The sequence below is a fragment of the Coregonus clupeaformis genome, chromosome 9 (genome assembly GCF_020615455.1).
Source record: "Coregonus clupeaformis isolate EN_2021a chromosome 9, ASM2061545v1, whole genome shotgun sequence".
Classification (NCBI taxonomy): Eukaryota; Metazoa; Chordata; class Actinopteri; order Salmoniformes; family Salmonidae; genus Coregonus; species Coregonus clupeaformis.
In genome coordinates, this window is record NC_059200.1 from 40,664,888 (window position 1) to 40,681,607 (window position 16,720).

Sequence of the window (16,720 nt, forward strand, 5' to 3'; positions counted from 1 at the left end):
GGGAATCGAACCCACAACCCTGGCGTTGCAAACGCCATGCTCTACGAACTGAGCTACATCCCCTGCCGGCCATTCCCTCCCCTACCCTAGACGACGCTAGGCCAATTGTGCGCCGCCCCATGGGTCTCCCGGTCACGGCCGGCTACGACAGAGCCTGGATAGTGTTTTTTCTCAAAGTTGCTGCGATGTCACGTGTCCTACTTATATCAGTACACTCGTAACAACTTAAGAATTATGAAACTTATATTAGATCAAATAAACCTCACGTAGCAAATAAACCATACATTATTTTGTTGACCAAATTAGACACTGTCCTTGCTTGGTGGACGAAACAACAAAGACACATTTTCCGCAGAGTTGGGCCTCTCTCTTACTCTTCGGTTAGGTTTAGCTACAATCAATGACATATATAAACACTGGATTGCTGATGCTATGTATTGGCCATTGAGAACTTTGAAGCCCCCGGTCGGCCATATATGCACTCCCTAATAGGAGCAGTCCTCCATTTCAATTAAATATTTAAAGGAAAAAATTACATGTATTTAAGTCTTTTTTTTTTGTAGTGGGGACAGCAACATTAGTATTCTCTAAAAAAAATACTGTAAAAAACAAACAAATAGAGAGTATTAATGTGCATACAATGTGCATATAATTATATAAGCTCCCATAATATAATTTAAAAGTATGCATTAAGGTGTCTGTAATAGAATAGACGTGTCAAAAACGAATGTAGACATTAATAAATGCATTTTTATAGCTTCCAAAATATTTTTTACAATTGAGGAGGAGTACCAAGATGGCTGCGCGGTGGCTTCAATACAGCGCCCCCTGTCAGTCATCCAGGGTTTATACACATCATTGGCTAAAATGCCACAGTTGTCAACAACTGTTGTCCCTGTGAAAAAAACGGCCACTGACCAATGGCGAGCATCAATGGGTGTAACTTGATATCAAGAAAGAAAACGCCCCTAATTGCGGTCTGCAATTACACCCTTCTCAGCCAAGTCAGTCTTCTAGCTGAAAGTTTTTCCCAGGCACTTATCTAAGATCAGTTTGGTTTATTTTCCAAAAAATTGATTAAGGTTTTGATAGTGTTAGGCTTAGCTTAGCTGGTTAACTGTGATTAGGGACAACTTCTGCCTGGGCCCAAGAAAATAATGGGGGAAATGTCATAATCAATGTAATAAACTTATGCTTGTAATAATGAAATGCATTGCTCTACTTAACAACATTTCCAGAAAATTTTATTAGGTCAACAACTGATTGATATCCTTATTTATTGTGACAACAACAACGGTGTTGAACATGATCATATTTAATGGTGATATTGAATGCCTACACAATATACAGTGAGGGAAAAAAGTATTTGATCCCCTGCTGATTTTGTACGTTTGCCCACTGACAAAGAAATGATCAGTCTATAATTTTAATGGTAGGTTTATTTGAACAGTGAGAGACAGAATAACAACAACAAAATCCAGAAAAACGCATGTCAAAAATGTTATAAATTGATTTGCATTTTAATGAGGGAAATAAGTATTTGACCCCTCTGCAAAACATGACTTAGTACTTGGTGGCAAAACCCTTGTTGGCAATCACAGAGGTCAGACGTTTCTTGTAGTTGGCCACCAGGTTTGCACACATCTCAGGAGGGATTTTGGCCCACTCTTCTTTGCAGATCTTCTCCAAGTCATTAAGGTTTCGAGACTGACGTTTGGCAACCTGAACCTTCAGCTCCCTCCACAGATTTTCTATAGGATTAAGATCTCGAGACTGGCTAGGCCACTCCAGGACCTTAATGTACTTCTTCTTGAGCCACTCCTTTGTTGCCTTGGCCGTGTGTTTTGGGTCATTGTCATGCTGGAATACCCATCCACGACCCATTTTCAATGCCCTGGCTGAGGGAAGGAGGTTCTCACCCAAGATTTGACAGTAGTCCTGTCCCCTTAGCAGAAAAACACCCCCAAAGCATAATGTTTTCACCTCCATGTTTGACGGTGGGGATGGTGTTCTTGGGGTCATAGGCAGCATTCCTCCTCCTCCAAACACGGCGAGTTGAGTTGATGCCAAAGAGCTCGATTTTGGTCTCATCTGACCACAACACTTTCACCCAGTTCTCCTCTGAATCATTCAGGTGTTCATTGGCAAACTTCAGACGGCCCTGTATATGTGCTTTCTTGAGCAGGGGGACCTTGCGAGCGCTGCAGGATTTCAGTCCTTCACGGCGTAGTGTGTAACCAATTGTTTTCTTGGTGACTATGGTCCCAGATGCCTTGGGATCATTGACAAGATCCTCCCCTGTAGTTCTGGGCTGATTCCTCACCGTTCTCATGATCATTGCAACTCCACGAGGTGAGATCTTGCATGGAGCCCCAGGCCGAGGGAGATTGACAGTTATTTTGTGTTTCTTCCATTTGCAAATAATCGCACCAACTGTTGTCACCTTCTCACCAAGCTGCTTGGCGATGGTGTTGTAGCCCATTCCAGCCTTGTGTAGCTCTACAATCTTGTCCCTGACATCCTTGGAGAGCTCTTTGGTCTTGGCCATGGTGGAGAGTTTGGAATCTGATTGATTGATTGCTTCTGTGGACAGGTGTCTTTTATACAGGTAACAAACTGAGATTAGGAGCAATCCCTTTAAGAGTGTGCTCCTAATCTCAGCTCGTTACCTGTATAAAAGACACCTGGGAGCCAGAAATCTTGCTGATTGAGAGGGGGTCAAATACTTATTTCCCTCATTAAAATGCAAATCAATGTATAAAATTTTTGACATGCGTTTTTCTGGATTTTTTTGTTGTTATTTCTTTGTCAGTGGGCAAACGTACAAAATCAGCAGGGGATCAAATACTTTTTTCCCTCACTGTATGACTGGGCAAAAGTTTAATAATCCAAATCATTTTATATTTCTACATTTGCAAGACTAGATTACAGTTAATTGTTTATCACAGTAATCCAAATAATTTGTATGTACAAGAATCCAGTGTTCAAGTCTTTCACCCACCTTAGTCCTCCTTGGTCAATAGTGTCATATGGTTTGTGATTTGATGAAGATTTCAATTGTGCAGTCTGAATTCTCTATTCAAAGACATATATCTGTAACAAATGAAATAAATTACCCCTTTACATCCACCCACCTGCCCACTGCTCCTCCATTATTGATACCATTTTGAGGCTGAGAGAATGTATCGTTCCGTTGTACAGTATATACCATCATGTCTGCCAGGTGTTGATGGGCAGGTAATGATACGTTTGTGATATAGGAATGCATATCTTTCTGCTGGGGGAAAGACAACAATAAAACAAGTTACATAGGCAACGTTTAAAAAATCTTGAATGGTGATTTCAATCAACAATACTACTTTACAATAAATTATAATAATTAGCAAGTATATGATATAACTGATTTTATGTGTCTATTTAGGATTGATATAGATTCTATGAGACATGGAAATGCCTTGGTTATCATCCAGACCAGACTATTACAATGCCTCAAGCCAAATCCTGTCTAGCCTGCAAGCATTACTGCATCCACCCACCACCACCATCAAGTAAGAGGGGGCCAGGGGGGAGAGCTCTGTCTGAAAGCCCAATCACAGTGGCATCAGCTGGGGATGGGGATGGGGAAGTAGCAGCACAGCAGTGGGCACCATCAGGCCATAATAAAGTTAATGACGCAGAATGGTGTCTTTTCTCCTGCCCCAGAAGAATGTCAATACAGGATGTTTAAGAACACTGTACCTAATTACGCTTTTTAAATTCACAGCTGACATGATTGATGATTTCAAAGGGAGGCATTATCAATCCACCTCACAGACAAGTCCTATTAATTGCAAGTCTAGATTGACTATAACTTTTTTCTTTACAATCAACAGAGCATCTACAGTATGTGACCAGGTGGGTGTTTTTTTCAATGGTGGTGGGGGCTAAATCATTACTTAAAAAGCATTTTGATGAAGGCCTTATAGAGGATGTGGCAGTTGTGCAGCTGCTGTATTGTGTTACTGACTGCAATCATCTGTAATGGATTGGTGAATGCGCGGTTGCATTGGCAGCCCCTGCCTGCCTTCTCCTACAGCTCCCTCTTGACATGCTCATGTCGCATGCTTATTATATCATCAACTTTGTTATTCCTTACCAGCAGCAAGGTCGACAGCGTCACTCTATTAGCTGCCTGTTACTGCACATCTAATGCTAGTCTGACTGCTATAGGAGACTCTGGGTAAATTTGACGTGACAAACTCCTTTCTGCCTGGAGTCAACATAGAGGAGCAGGAGGAATGGAATTCACTGTATGTTTTGGGGAAGGTTCCTGGCTCCATTGTCGATGACAATTAAGAAACATTACTGTTAACATCACAGATACAAGATTGAGAATTTGAATGAATTGGAAAATGAACCAGAACAGAGAATAAATATTCTATGACATTTTACCAATTGCACTTGCCAAGTGCACTTTAAATGGCAACATGGGCTCTACAATTGATAATTAAATTGTTTGCAGGCACAGTCATTTTGTTCTGTTTGGAGAGAGCCCTTTCCCTTTTTGAAGGCCAAAGTTAATGCAGTCATAGAAAGAACTCTGATGGCCATGTGAGGAAAGCCCTGAGGGAGCAAAGGCCTTGAATTAATGTGTGCCTGTGCGTGCATGCATGTGTGTGTGCGTGTTTGAAAGGGAGAGAGAGAGAGCTCAGTTCAAACATACTGATCCTCAAATATCCTTTAGTTTCTAGTTCCCATTAAAAATATATTCTACAGTGAGTGTCTGCTAACGGCTCTGTTTTGCTGCTCCCTCTTTTTCGGCAGAGCTTTCAGTTAAATGATGACAGATTGTGAGCTACCTGATATCCTTCATCATTCTCCCCAGTGGAGGTGTTTGTTCCGCCCTGAGTGGGACCTGGAGGACTAACAAGCAGCCGGCATGTTTAAAGGACTATGGGGAAACATCTCCTCTCTCTTGCTTTACTTGCGATGAGAATGAAAACAACATAATAAAATAGAACAAATCAATCTATCAACTACAAATGCACTCCCCTATCCTCAAATTGACCTCAGTGCAGACTTTTGGGTGATCAAATCCCATTTTTGTCAATTTCTTGCAGTAAATTGAGTTTGCAAGAAAGGCATTTCACTGTACTTGTGCATGTGACATTAAAAACTTGAAACTTGAAATTAGTAAGCAAGGCCATTTTGGCATCTTTGCTGCATATTCCCCAGGATAACGCGTTGCGTTAAGTACTAAAGCCCAGGGTGTTTCGATTACAGTGTTTTCCAAACTGTGGTGCATGTGGGCACCCCCAGGGGTAAACAAGTCAGCTGGAAGGTGTACGTACATAGCCTACTTGGACTGACAATCTGTAATGGCAGACTTAAAAAAATAATAATATTTAACCTTTATTTAACTAGACAAGTCAGTTAAGAACAAATTCTTATTTACAATGACGGCCTACCAAAAGGCAAAAGGCCTCCTGTGGGGATGGGGGCTGGGATTTTAAATAAAAATATAGGACAAAACACACATCACGACAAGAGAGACACCACAACACTACATAAAGAGAGACCTAAGACAACAACATAGCATGGCAGCAACACATGACAACACAGCATGGTAGCAACACCACATGACAACAACATTGTTGCAACACAACATGTCAGCAGCACAACATGGTAGCAGCATAACATGGTAAAAACATTATTGGGCACAGACAACAGCACAAAGGCAAGAAGGTAGAGACAGCAATACATCACGCGAAGCAGCCACAACTGTGAGTAAGAGTGTCCATGACTGAGTCTTTGAATGAAGAGATGGAGATAAAACTGTCCAGTTTGAGTGTTTTTTGCAGCTCGTTCCAGTCGCTAGCTGCAGCGAACTGAAAAGAGGAGTGACCCAGGGATGTGTGTGCTTTGGGGACCTTGAACAGAATGTGAATGGCAGAACGGGTGTTGTATGTGTAGGATGAGGGCTGCAGTAGGTATCTCAGATAGGGGGGAGTGAGGCCTAAGAGGGTTTTATAAATAAGCATCAACTAGTGGGTCTTGCGACGGGTATACAGAGATGCAGAGCAACTTGTCTGTTGCTGTATTTTTCATGTATATTATCAAGCCATTTTTCTCAGTATGATGATCCATAGGCCTATATTATCACTAAAAGTTCAAGTTAATTTACTTTCAGTTGAGTATTAGCAGCAGAGAGATTGCTATTATGGCCAATAGTAATGGCTCAGAAGATAAATGATTTATCGTGGATGTAATGCAGAGCGCTGGTAGGTGCTCCTTCTCTACATTATGTGGTTTTCTATATTGTGTTCCAAAATTGCTTTAACAAGTTTCTATTTGGGTTGAGAGCATTTGACAGATGGCATCAGAAGCCAAGCAAGAAAGAGCAATGGCGTTTCTTCCTCTTGTTCGCTAGGGGGCGGTAAAGACAAAGGCTCGCCACAATAACCAAGCAGACCCTCTTCCAAGACAAAACCACTATTTTGTTTGTCCATCATGGCTGCGCCCTTAGTTCAATGTGAAAGTAAACAATCATGGTGCCATGAAGTAACCTTGCGTTTCGGATAGAGTCACCGAAGTATGTTGGAATTTCAGCGATAGCTCGGATAGATAAGTTTATATCATAAATGGCTTTCCGTGTGAGCATCTCGATTTTCCGGAAATCTTTACGTTTTCCGAGAGTTGCTAACGTGTCTGCGCCACTGGAAAATGCGTCACTGTTTCTCAGAACCGGTCAGTCGTCTACCTTATCTGCTTATTAATAAGCGATCATGCAAATGTCATAACATTTCCTCCACCCAGAAATATACTTCATTTTGTCCGAAACAAATTTATAATTATATTTTCTTGTCAGTCATGACAGCCATGCCTTATAGTTGGCTAGCTAGCTAATCAGAGATAGTCAGTTAACGTTAGTTATTTCATTTTGAAGAAATAGCTCCATTGATGTCAGGTTACATAACGTTACATGTAATTTAGCTATAATTAGTTTGAAAAAAAGTAATTCGTGCGTCATTGTAAACTAACGTTAGGCATCACCGTTGCATCAATTACCTGGCAAGTCTACGCAGTGATGATGATAATCTCGATGTCTCTGTTGCTTTGGTTTAGGATGGGCTGCCCGTCGTCCAGGGACCAATAATGGACACGGTTTTCCCTTCACTCCTGCCTGTTTTATTACATCGGATGCGTTTTTGAGCAGACTGGCGAAAGGCAAAGCGGCGGAGACAGATGACACTCTTTATCACTATCCAGCCTCAGTTCTGCCCGACAGCGGTAATCTCAACTGCTGCCTCTGAAAACAAAATAGTTAGTTACCTCGGGGTTTAGGGCATCGCAGTAGAGTTTCTCCTTATCCAAATGCTGCGCACTGAATGAATGTCTAAGAATATTACATATGCCCTTGTATTCTGTAGATCTGTATTCTGTATTTCATATTTTACTCATACTTCTGATAAATCAACCCCTTAACTCTTGTTTCAGCTGAACAATTATCATTGCTGGTGAAGGATCCAGATCAACCAGAGAACTCAAAGGTTTTAAGAGTGGCCATCATTGGTGCCCCAAATGCTGGGAAGTCCACACTGTCCAACCAACTGCTTGGCAGAAAGGTACTTCACTTTATTGTACTGGCCAGTTTCTTCACTTTAAATTGTACACATCATGAGTCACTCTTAAGTCAGTCTGGAGTGTATTTCCATGAACATCAGTTTCTTTGATATGATCATAGGTGTTTGCTGTTTCCAAGAAAGTGCACACCACACGGTCCCGTGCCCTCGGCGTTCTCACAGAAGACGACACACAGATTGTAAGTTAGAATCAGCTCACAGACCATGCATTTAGCATAGCAGCAATTTAGCAAGTGTTTATTTGTTTTTCAGGGCCGTTTTACATTATGTACAGTATTTATTTTTAGATAACCAAACTTGTACATGCATACTTATACATTCTCTCTCTAGATTTTACTGGACACTCCTGGACTCACTACACCTACAAAAGTCAAGAGGTGATTTGTTACACTGATTTCATTACTGTGGTATTGCAGTGTTAAAACGAAATAGGTGAATTTCCAACAGTGGTATTTATCTTCTCCACAGGCACCAGCTGGAGAAGTCTCTCCTCGAGGATCCTTGGAATACAGTCAAGGAAGCTGGCCTCGGTACTGCATGACTCTTCACTTTTTGTAACTTTTCGGGCACACAGATGATCGGCCATAACTCGGCCATTGCTTTTCAGACATTCTAGTCTATGCTTTTTAAACAGTATGTGGTCCCCAAAGTGTATGTGGTCCCATACATTTTCACAATTCCTTTTAAATAAATAATTTTGTGGGGACTGCATTGACACACATGGATCTGGCATGTATATAGGATTATGAGTGAGTGTCACTGGCCTATACCATCATGTTTATGTCCTCTTCTTGTTGTTATTGCGTCAGTGGTGGTAATGGTGGATGTGTCAGACAAGTGGGCCTGCAACAAGCTAGACTTTGAGGTCCTGAAATGCCTGACCCAATACCCAGATGTCCCAGCAGTCCTAGTTCTCAATAAGGTACAACTTCTTTATCACACGCATGCAAACCTCATCCTCTCTCCATGGCCTTGTCAATAATAACTGATCATGGTTGTCATATGATATAATGCATTATTATGATGTAATAGATTAGGAACTGTCTGAATTGGCACATGAACTGTGTACTGTGTATGGCACAGGTTGACCTGCTGAAGAGCAAGAGCAGGTTGTTGGAGATCACAGCAGATCTGACATGTGGAGTGGTGAACGGGCGGAAGCTGCAGGTCCGCAGTGTGATCAAGCCCCCCTGGGCTGAGAGGAGGACAGACAGGGAGGCCAGGACATCAGGGTCTGGAGATGAGGACAAGCCGGGTGGTGATGTGGCTCCTGGTGAGGGCAGTGAGGCCCAGTCAGGGCTGAGTAAGGAGCAGCTTAGGGCTCTGAAGACCCAACAGGGCTGGCCTCACTTCAAGGACGTCTTCATGCTCTCTGCTGTGGATGGAGAGGATGTGGAGACACTGAAGGTAATGTTAGCATATGGTGATATAGGGACTTATAAAGTAATGTATCTAATACTAAGTTGACAAGTACAGTCATTGTAGAATAATTGGAGTTATTTGAAAGCAATGGACATCAATTCTAGCTATGTTGATGTATAACAATTAACTAAGATTGCTGTTGACGACTGTCTGTGCCTGCCTGTCTGTCTGCTCGACAGACATACCTAGTAGTGGGGGCAAAGCCTGGGTCTTGGCAATACCACAGTGATGTCCTGACAGATCAGACTCCTGAGGAGGTCTGCACCAACACTGTCAGAGAGAAGCTTCTGGAATATCTGCCCAAAGAAGTCCCTTACACAATGACACAGGTGACTCGTCATTACGGACACACATAGACTGCACAGCCAGACGATGCACTGCACTCATATAGCCAAATGCAGATATAGTGCATGTGCATGTTAACCATTTTAACTGTCAAGCACTATCTTCCATCCCAGCTTGAGATGTATTGTAGGTCCAGTGTCCAATCACAATGATTATTGACGCTTTAGTCCCTAATATCTATCTGATGATTGTGTGCCAGATATAAATGTTGTAGCACATGTAGAGAAATACTCACGGTAGTACTACCTTTGAAATTATATTAACTTTTTATTTCTCTCAATTGCAGGCCATTGACTTGTGGCACGACAGGGAGAATGGAGAGCTGGATATAGCAGTAAAACTGTATGTGAAGAAAGAAAGTCACATGGTAAGTGTGCTGCATTTCTCAGTACTATTTTCCATGTAGATTTCGATGTCTCCTGTTGTGAAACACGTCAATGAGCACCCCTACCAACCTCACTACGTTACTAACTAACACGTGAGAAGCCATCAGTGGAAGGAGATAAAGACGAGGAGAAAAGCTACGGGAACTTTCTCGTAGATGGAGCGAGGCTCCACCCTCTATGGGTGTGGCCCTTCACATAGACCTGTCAATGTGTCGATAGATAGTTAATCTGAAGCGGCTCTTTGACTTATTTCCCTCCCCCCTTAAAATCACATCCCCATGGTGAGTCTATAGCTTGATTCTACGAGATATCTCTTATCAGGGTTGGGGTCAATTCCGCTTCAATTTACTAAATTCAGGAAGTAAACTGAAATGTCAAATTTCAATTCCAAGCAATGAGGAGAATTGGAATTTCAGTGTACTTTCTGAGTTGAAATGGAATTTAGCCCAACTGATGTCACACCCATCTCCACCTAATGTTGGAGATATAAAGCTGCTCAACCATGTGTTCTCATACTGATAGTTGCATGTGTAGATAAACTGTGTCCTCAGACTCATGAGTTTCAATTCACTATGCCTGGAGTCTTCTTTAGCCTGTAATACCTTGTAAATATTTGAGCACTCCTTTTTAAACCATGCATTTTAATGGAAGACAGACTGGATGGATGTGAGCCTACATCTGCATTGGTGCAGCAGTGCTCAAAGTGATTCAAACTTGACCCCTGCACCAGACTGCTCTCTAGGTTTTCATTCAGCTAAGGGAATGACGACAAAGTTTAAAATCATTGATTTACTGTATATTTCGTTGTTAGGACCTAGTGATTATTACAGTATACATTATTCATATCTGCTGTGGTAACTGTGGCCCTCTTGTGGACTTCAAACATTGACATATTGAAATGCATGCTCATTAATATACTGTATTTCCTCTGTCCATTTCTCCTGATGACAGAAAATGGTGATTGGCCAGGCTGGTCAGATGGTTGCCAGGATAGCCAGAGAGGCTGGAGATGACCTGAGCACTGTGTTCCTCAGGCAGGTCAAGCTGAGGCTGTCTGTGAAGGTGAAGAACTGACGAGGATTATGATAAACTGAGTATTATGATAATCTGGGGGAACAGTATTATGGTGGCCTAGTGAGTAGGAAATGAACACTGTTGGACTCTATGGATTCTCTGAACACTATTTTCAAGGAGAGATCTGACTGGTTTCTACTGCTTGACTATGGACAGACCTGTAGCTAAACTGTGCTGCTGAGAGCTTGTAAAGACTCATCATGAGTCAGCTAATGTGAGAGCTATCAGAAACAGAGAGACAGCGCTCTCTCCCCTTGAACTTGGTCCCAGCCTCATCTACAGTAATTTCTCTCAAGGGTCAGCATATTGTGTTCTTGCGTAAGCATTCTTCTTAAGTAAAGGATGACTTGCACATATTCGTTTTTCCTTTTAGAGCTTCTCTAACATTTTCTTGTAATTTACATTTTGACCTCTTAATTAAACAGCTATATTTTGGTGTAGAGTGTGTGTGTGGGAGGGGGGGTGGGGGTTGGGCAAGCTGTGAAAAGGTTGCTGGTTTATCTTGTGCTTCAAGAAGCTTCTCCTTGGCAGTAGACCTTTGCTAGCCTGGCCTGCTGATAATTGAACTGGGAGTAGCACAGTCATGTTATGTCTGTTGAATGTCCCTGTTGTTCTATCCACCCCCTGCCTCTCTCCGTCTCGCACTCTCTCTCTCAGCTGCCCACAGCATTGCTGTCCCCTCAAGCCTCCATTTCAATCACTCTTTCCTTTGTCTCTCTCATAGCAAAACACAGCCCCTGAGAACTGAATTGACAACTCTTTAATGGAAGGCAAAATGGAGCGCTAACCTGCTTGTAAAATGGGTCAGATAGTGATTAGGTTAATTTCTCCCCCTCCCTGTGAGTTTGCTCGGTGCTTCTTTCACTATCCAGGCTATTTTGATGAATAACAAGTGTGTGCCCTCTGTGGCCTAAAGCAAGGGCAAAGAGCGAGAAAGAGGAAAGGCTGGAGTGTCTCAATGAAGAGATGGTGAGAGAGGGCTGTGATGTCTGTTTACTGTGTACAGAAACAGCTGCTCTCCATTGATTACTGACATTTACACTGCTAACAACTTGTGTAGAATGCTAGATGTGATCTCTGATTAGACAAACCAACTGCTTTTAAAAAGCTGTACACTATATATGAAATTATAAATAAAAGTATACATTCATACAATTTGATGTGTAACCTGCCAATGCATTAAGGTGGTAACCTTGGTACAGTATTCCACCTTTAGACTAAGATGTACACCCAGACATTGATAGTCATTCTTTGGTTTTGAATTTTAAACTTTATTTCACACATCAACAAACACCTTACAATGTAAAATATCCAAATCAGTTCTTATACACAACTTTGGTGCTTGGTATTACTAATTTGTTGTAAACAAATGCTCCTTGTTGCAAGGAAGAAAAGACCAGTCCACCAGTTTTTAGTTTCCTTTATCGCAACTCCAGATGACATTGAGAAGCAGCAATAGAACCCTTACCATTGCTAAAATTCAGTAATGGTAACGGTTTGATCGCCACCCTCTAGCTTCCAACCACGTCTGTTCATCCGTTCGTGTGTGTACTATTGTAGCTATTACATTGAGAGGTGTCAATATAACCCTTACCATTGCTAAAACTCAGTAATGGTAACGGTTTGATCGCCACCCTCTAGCTTCCAACCGCCAGCAGCGTCTGTCCATCCGGTCGTGTGTACTAATGTAGCTATTACATTGAGAGGCGTCAATAGAACCCTTACCATTGCTAAAACTCAGTAATGGTAACGGTTTGATCGCCACCCTCTAGCTTCCAACCATCAACGGTGTGTGTGCTGATAGTGGCTAGAAGGGGGAATGAGACCCTGGATAGTACATCATCTATACTGTAGTGTCACCATAACGAACTTACAGTATATGATGATATCCTGTCCAGGGTACAAGACCAACAAACAATGAATGTCCCATGATCACTTCACCTAAATGAATAAACCTGTTGGAAAAAGAGAATGGATATTACATATTAAATACACACAAACCAATGTAGAGAAACAGGTTTGAGTCAATATGTTGTTAATGTGTTAACATTGAGAAGTCAACTACCCTGGGTATGAATACAATATGCATGCTATATTCCAGGATTATATTTTATTTTCCCAGACATAAAATGCATGTTTGATCCACAGAAATGTCTGATGTCCAGATATTTAAATCAATTTCTAAATCAAATATTTTCGAGAAGTCCTATTACAAGACCAACCAAGTGCAGGTCCCACATTGCATTATATCAATAGTGTTTACATGTGTTCCCTTGATGAAATTGCTTGTGGTTAACTAAAAGAAACCCCTTGCAGAGCATCTTAATAGGGGACCTTCTCTAAACATCAGCTCTCTCCCCTAATTATCCACCTTCAAATGAAGCCCAACTGACAGCGTCACATGTTTAGTGACTTGGTTAGGTGATCAAAAACGGCTGTAAATATCACAGAATGGGCCTTTAAGTGCTCACCTCCACGTCTGTTCTGTGTGCGTTGTCCTCCGTCTCCTCTTGAAGAACAAAGTGTTAATTAAGGGTGTTGATGGTGCTCTTAACACGCAGCTCTGCTTTACAACCACCAGCACGTCTCCAACACCTCCAGGTTGTTCACAGACCCCTGACAGCTCGCAAAGGTCTCCTTTAAGGCCACCAGCTCATTTGCATATGATGATGACATCAGAGCTGTGGTCCCCTTATCTATCATGTTCTGGGTCTGGTCCAGTTTGCCTCCGTCCAATGACATGCCCCCACCCTTTCTAATCAGACCCCAAACAGTTTTGCAACATCTGGTGTTTGACATCTCGCCTCGACGCCCCTCCATGCCCCCATACAAAGCAAGTTTTTTGGCAAAGAGATACTAGGACACGATATGTCCTTATTTTGGCATGTTTATTTGACCTACACTATATACAGTGCATTCGGAAAGTATTCAGACCCCTTGACTTTTTCCACATTTTGTTACGTTACAGCCTTATTCTAAAATGGATGAAATTGTTTTTTTCCCTTATCAATCTACAAATTTGTATTACAAATTAAAAATGTAAATATCACATTTACATAAGTATTCAGACCCTTTACTAAGTACTTTGTTGAAGCACCTTTGGCAGTGATTACAGCCTTGAGTCTTCTTGGGTGTGACGCTACAAGCTTGGCACACCTGTATTTGGGGAGTTTCTCCCATTCTTCTCTGCAGATCCTTTCAAGTTCTGTCAGGTTGGATGGGGAGCGTCGCTGCACAGCTATTTTCAGGTCTATCCAGAGATGTTGGATCAGAGACTTGTCCCCAAGCCACTCCTGCGTTGTCTGTGTGCTTAGGGTCGTGTGTGCTTAGGGTCGTTGTCCTGTTGGAAGGTGAACCTTCACCCCAGTCTGAGGTCCTGAGTGCTCTGGAGCAGGTTATCATCAAGGATCTCTGTACTTTACTCTGTTCATCTTTCCCTCGATCCTGACTAGTCTTCCAGTCCATGCCGCTGAAAAACATCCCCACAGCATGATGCTGCCACCACCATGCTTCACCATAGGGATGGTGGCAGGTGTCCTCCAGACATGATGCTTGGCATTCAGGCCAAAGAGTTCCATTTTGGTTTCATCAGACCAGAGAATCTTGTTTCTCATGGTCTGAGAGTCCTTTAGGTGCCTTTTGGCAAACTCCAAGCGGTCTGTCGTGCCTTTTACTGAGGAGTGGCTTCCGTCTGGCCACTCTAACATAAAGACCTGATTGGTGGAGTGTTGCAGAGATGGTGTGTCCTTCTGGAAGGTTCTCCCATCTCCACAGAGAACTCTGGAGTTCTGTCAGCGTGACCATTGGGTTCTTGGTCACCTCCCTGACAAAGGCCCTTCTCCCCCGATTGCTCAGTTTAGCCGGATGGCCAGCTCTAGGAAGAGTCTTGGAGGTTCCAAACTTCTTCCATTTAAGAGTGATGGAGGCCACTGTCTTCTTGGGGACCTTCAATGCTGCAGACATTTTTTGGTACCCTTCCCCAGATCTGTGCCTCGACACAATCCTGTCTCGGAGCTCTACAGACAATTCCTTCGACCTCATGGTTTGGTTTTTACTCTGACATGCACTGTCAACTGTGGGACCTTATATAGACAGGTGTGTGCCTTTCCAAATCATGTGCAATCAATAGAATTTACCACAGGTGGACTCCAATCAAGTTGTAGAAACATCTCAAGGATGATGAATGGAAACAGGATGCACCTGAGCTCAATTTCAAGTCTCATAGCAAAGGGTCTGAATACTTATGTAAATAAAATTGATAAAAACATGTTTTCGCTTTGTCATTATGGGGTATTGTGTGTAGATTGAGGGAAATGTTTTATTTAATCCATTTTAGAATAAGGCTGTAATGTAACAAAATGTGGAAAAAGGGAAGGGGTCTGAATACTTTCCGAATACACTGTATACACACACATGTATGTGGATACCCCTTCAAATTTGTGGATTCGGATATTTCAGCCACACTTGTTGCTGACAGGTGTATAAAATCGAGCACACAGCCATGCAACCTCCATAGACAAACATTGGCAGTAGAATGGCCTTACTAAAGAGCTCAGTGACTTTCAACGTGGCACCGTCATAGGATGCCGCCTTTCCAACAAGTCAGTAAGTAAAATTTCTGTCCTGGTCAACTGTAAGTGCTGTTATTGTGAATTGGAAATGTCTAGGAACAACAACGGCTCACCGAGAAGTGGTAGGCCACACAAGCTCACAGAACTGGACCGCCGAAGTGCGTAAAAATAGTCTGTCCTCAGTTGCAACACTCACTACCGAGTTCCAAACTGCCTCTGGAAGCAACGTCAGCACAAGAACCTTTTGGTCGGGAGCTTAATGAAATAGGTTTCCATGGCCGAGCAGCCGCACACAAGCCTAAGATCACCATGCGCAATGCCAAGCGTCAGCTGGAGTGGTGTTAAGCTTGCTGCCATTGGACTCTGGAGCAGTAGAAACGTGTTCTCTGGAGTGATGAATCACACTTCACCATCTGGCAGTCCGACGGATAAATCTGGGTTTGGCGGATGCCAGGAGAACGCTACCTGCCCCAATGCATAGTCCCAACTGTAAAGTTTGGTGGAGGAGGAATAATGATCTGGGGCTGTTTTTCATGGTTCGGGCTTGGCCCCTTAGTTCCAGTGAAGGTAAATCTTAACGTATACAATGACATTCTAGACGATTCTGTGCTTCCAACTTTGTGGCAACAGTTTGGGGAAGGCCCTTTCCTGTTTCAGCATGACAATGCCCCCTTACACAAAGCGAGGTCCATACAGAAATGGTTTGTCGAGATCGGTGTGGAAGAACTTGACTGGCCTGCACAGAGCCATGACCTCAACCCCATCAAACACCTTCGGGATGAATCGGAACGCCGACTGCGAGCCAGGCCTAATCGCCCAACATCAGTGCCCGACCTCACTAATGCTCGTGGCTGAATGGAAGCAAGTCCCCGCAGCAATGTTACAACATCTAGTGGAAAGCCTTCCCAGAAGAGTGGAGGCTGTTATAGCAGCAAAGGGGGGGACCAACTCCATATTAATGCCCATGACTTTGGAATGATACTTTTGGTAATGTGTATCTTTCCAGCTTTGCATTTTAAGACATGTTTTGTTTTACATCTTGTCTAAGTCTCTTTTATCAACATTCAAACTCACCCAAGCAAACATTGTTCAAACATGACCTCAACTTAACTGGTTATTGAAGTAACTGAATAATTTAACATGATGACTTTAAGAGAACCACCTAAGAAACAGCCAACTGAAATGATTCCTCTTGAAACATTCAAAGATTTGTTGCAACAACATATCCTTCTGTACAGTTCTTCCCCACCACACATACTTTATAGATCATGTCATGGCAATGCAATCAATTGTGACTTAG

General features: G+C 42.5%; 2 protein-coding genes and 1 long non-coding RNA gene across 3 annotated transcripts in view; 1 reads left to right on the plus strand and 2 right to left on the minus strand.

The window, feature by feature from the left end:
* The window catches only part of LOC121573536 (protein FAM222B-like), a 100,134-nt gene extending 93,008 nt beyond the window's left edge, over nucleotides 1–7,126 (minus strand). Inside the window, exon 1 of the mRNA XM_045222636.1 lies at nucleotides 7,048–7,126. The gene's annotated coding sequence lies outside the window, so the exon portion shown is untranslated. The remainder of the gene's footprint in view (nucleotides 1–7,047) is intronic.
* eral1 (Era-like 12S mitochondrial rRNA chaperone 1) lies at nucleotides 6,466–12,004 on the plus strand. The gene is made up of 11 exons (XM_041885605.2): nucleotides 6,466–6,726; nucleotides 7,105–7,269; nucleotides 7,477–7,604; nucleotides 7,724–7,801; nucleotides 7,953–7,999; nucleotides 8,091–8,152; nucleotides 8,432–8,544; nucleotides 8,706–9,029; nucleotides 9,224–9,373; nucleotides 9,676–9,756; nucleotides 10,727–12,004. The coding sequence occupies exons 1-11, from the start codon at nucleotides 6,621–6,623 to the stop codon at nucleotides 10,847–10,849; spliced, it is 1,377 nt and encodes a 458-aa protein (XP_041741539.1). The 5' UTR covers nucleotides 6,466–6,620; the 3' UTR covers nucleotides 10,850–12,004.
* A 251-nt stretch (nucleotides 12,005–12,255) lies between these two features.
* Nucleotides 12,256–13,791, minus strand: LOC121573539. The gene is made up of 2 exons (XR_006002068.2): nucleotides 13,321–13,791; nucleotides 12,256–12,804 (listed from the first exon to the last, which is right to left on the minus strand). It is a non-coding gene; the product is annotated as an uncharacterized LOC121573539 (long non-coding RNA).
* Nucleotides 13,792–16,720: the final 2,929 nt, after the last annotated feature.

Excerpts from the sequence above, each read along its gene's own strand:
- eral1 (XM_041885605.2), top strand. The coding sequence starts at position 6,621 with ATGGCTTTCCGTGTGAGCATCTCGATTTTCCGGAAATCTTTACGTTTT. Across the intron at positions 8,153-8,431 it reads AGTCAAGGAAGCTGGCCTCG|TGGTGGTAATGGTGGATGTG; the intron begins GTACTGCATGAC and ends TTATTGCGTCAG. Across the intron at positions 8,545-8,705 it reads CAGTCCTAGTTCTCAATAAG|GTTGACCTGCTGAAGAGCAA; the intron begins GTACAACTTCTT and ends TGTATGGCACAG.